We start from the raw sequence: 1,108 nt of genomic DNA, 5'->3' as shown, positions 1-1,108 counted from the left end.
AGCCGGAGGGGGGGTCCCGCTCTGTCGCCGCCCTCTATTCCGCGACGCACACAGGGCGGCCCCTCGCCACGCACCCGACCGCCAGCCTCCGCCGCCAAGGCAGGGCGGGGCAGCGGCCGGGGGCGGTGGCGAGGCGGAGCGAGTGCAGAGCGGACTCAACGGGGGCGTCTCTCTCGCGCCCCGCATGGTGGTGTGGCGCGCACGGGCCGGCGCGCCCGCCTGTCAGTGGGGGCGCTGCATCCCGGGCGGATCTCGCTGCATCCCGGGCAGATCTCGCTGCATCCCGGGCGGATCTCGCTTCATCCCGGGCGGATCTCGCGCCGATCTCGGGCCGAGATCTCGCGCCTTGGACGGTCGGGTCGTCCTGCTCGAGCTCTCCAATCTCGTCGTCAGAGTAGTCGCATATCAGGCGCTCAAACTGCCGGTCGAGGAGCCGCACCTCGCAACCCTCGCCCCTCCCGCCCCCGCCCGCCGCCCGCCGCCTCGCCCCCGCCGCCGCCGCCGCCGCCGCGGCCCCCCCCGCCGCCTCCTCCTCCTCCTCCTCCTCCTCCCCGTCCACGTAGTATCCCACCCCCAGCGGCCCCACCTTGTATGCGTACCCCTGCCGCGCGCCCGCAAACTCGGCCGCAGGAAGAAAGGCGGCCGGCCGGCCCGCCGCCCCCCGCGCCGCAAGTGCCGCCGCCACCCGCTCCGCCTCCTCGTCGGCGCCTCCCTCCTGCCCCCGCGCACCGAGCTCGACCAGTGAGGGAGTGTGCGGCGGCGAGGTGGCCGGGAGGTGGCGGGGAGGTGGCGGGGGAGATCGGGGGGAGATCGGGGGGGGATGGGGGGGGGAGAGGGCGGGGGAGAGGGCGGGGAGATCTCGCCTCGTCGGAAGAGGGGATGGACGAGAGCGAGTAGAGGAGAGGCCGGCCTCCGCCCGGCCCGGCCCGCCCGCCCCCCACCCCCGGCCCCTCCTCCTTTTCCTCCTCCTCCTCCTCCTCGTCTTCTTCCTCTTCCCAACCCTTCTTCTCCTCGATCCCCCTTGTCCTCCCCGCGCCTCCTCATGGCAGGGTCGGGGGCCGAGCCTCGCCGACTAGGGCCCGAGACGGGCGAGGATGCCCCCGGGCCC

At 75.5% G+C, this 1,108-nt stretch overlaps 1 protein-coding gene across 1 annotated transcript in view; it reads right to left on the bottom strand.

Annotated features, from left to right (window-relative positions):
* Positions 1–1,108, bottom strand: part of EMIHUDRAFT_101380 (hypothetical protein) — a gene marked incomplete at both ends in the record, with an annotated part of 4,393 nt that overhangs the window by 1,562 nt on the left and 1,723 nt on the right. The window contains one exon of the mRNA XM_005774595.1: positions 353–715. Coding sequence (XP_005774652.1) covers positions 353–715 — 363 coding nt within the window. The remainder of the gene's footprint in view (positions 1–352; positions 716–1,108) is intronic.

Source organism: Emiliania huxleyi (genome assembly GCF_000372725.1).
Source record: "Emiliania huxleyi CCMP1516 unplaced genomic scaffold EMIHUscaffold_31, whole genome shotgun sequence".
In the NCBI taxonomy this organism is placed as follows: domain Eukaryota; phylum Haptophyta; order Isochrysidales; family Noelaerhabdaceae; genus Emiliania; species Emiliania huxleyi.
This window is presented reverse-complemented; position numbering and strand designations above follow the sequence as displayed.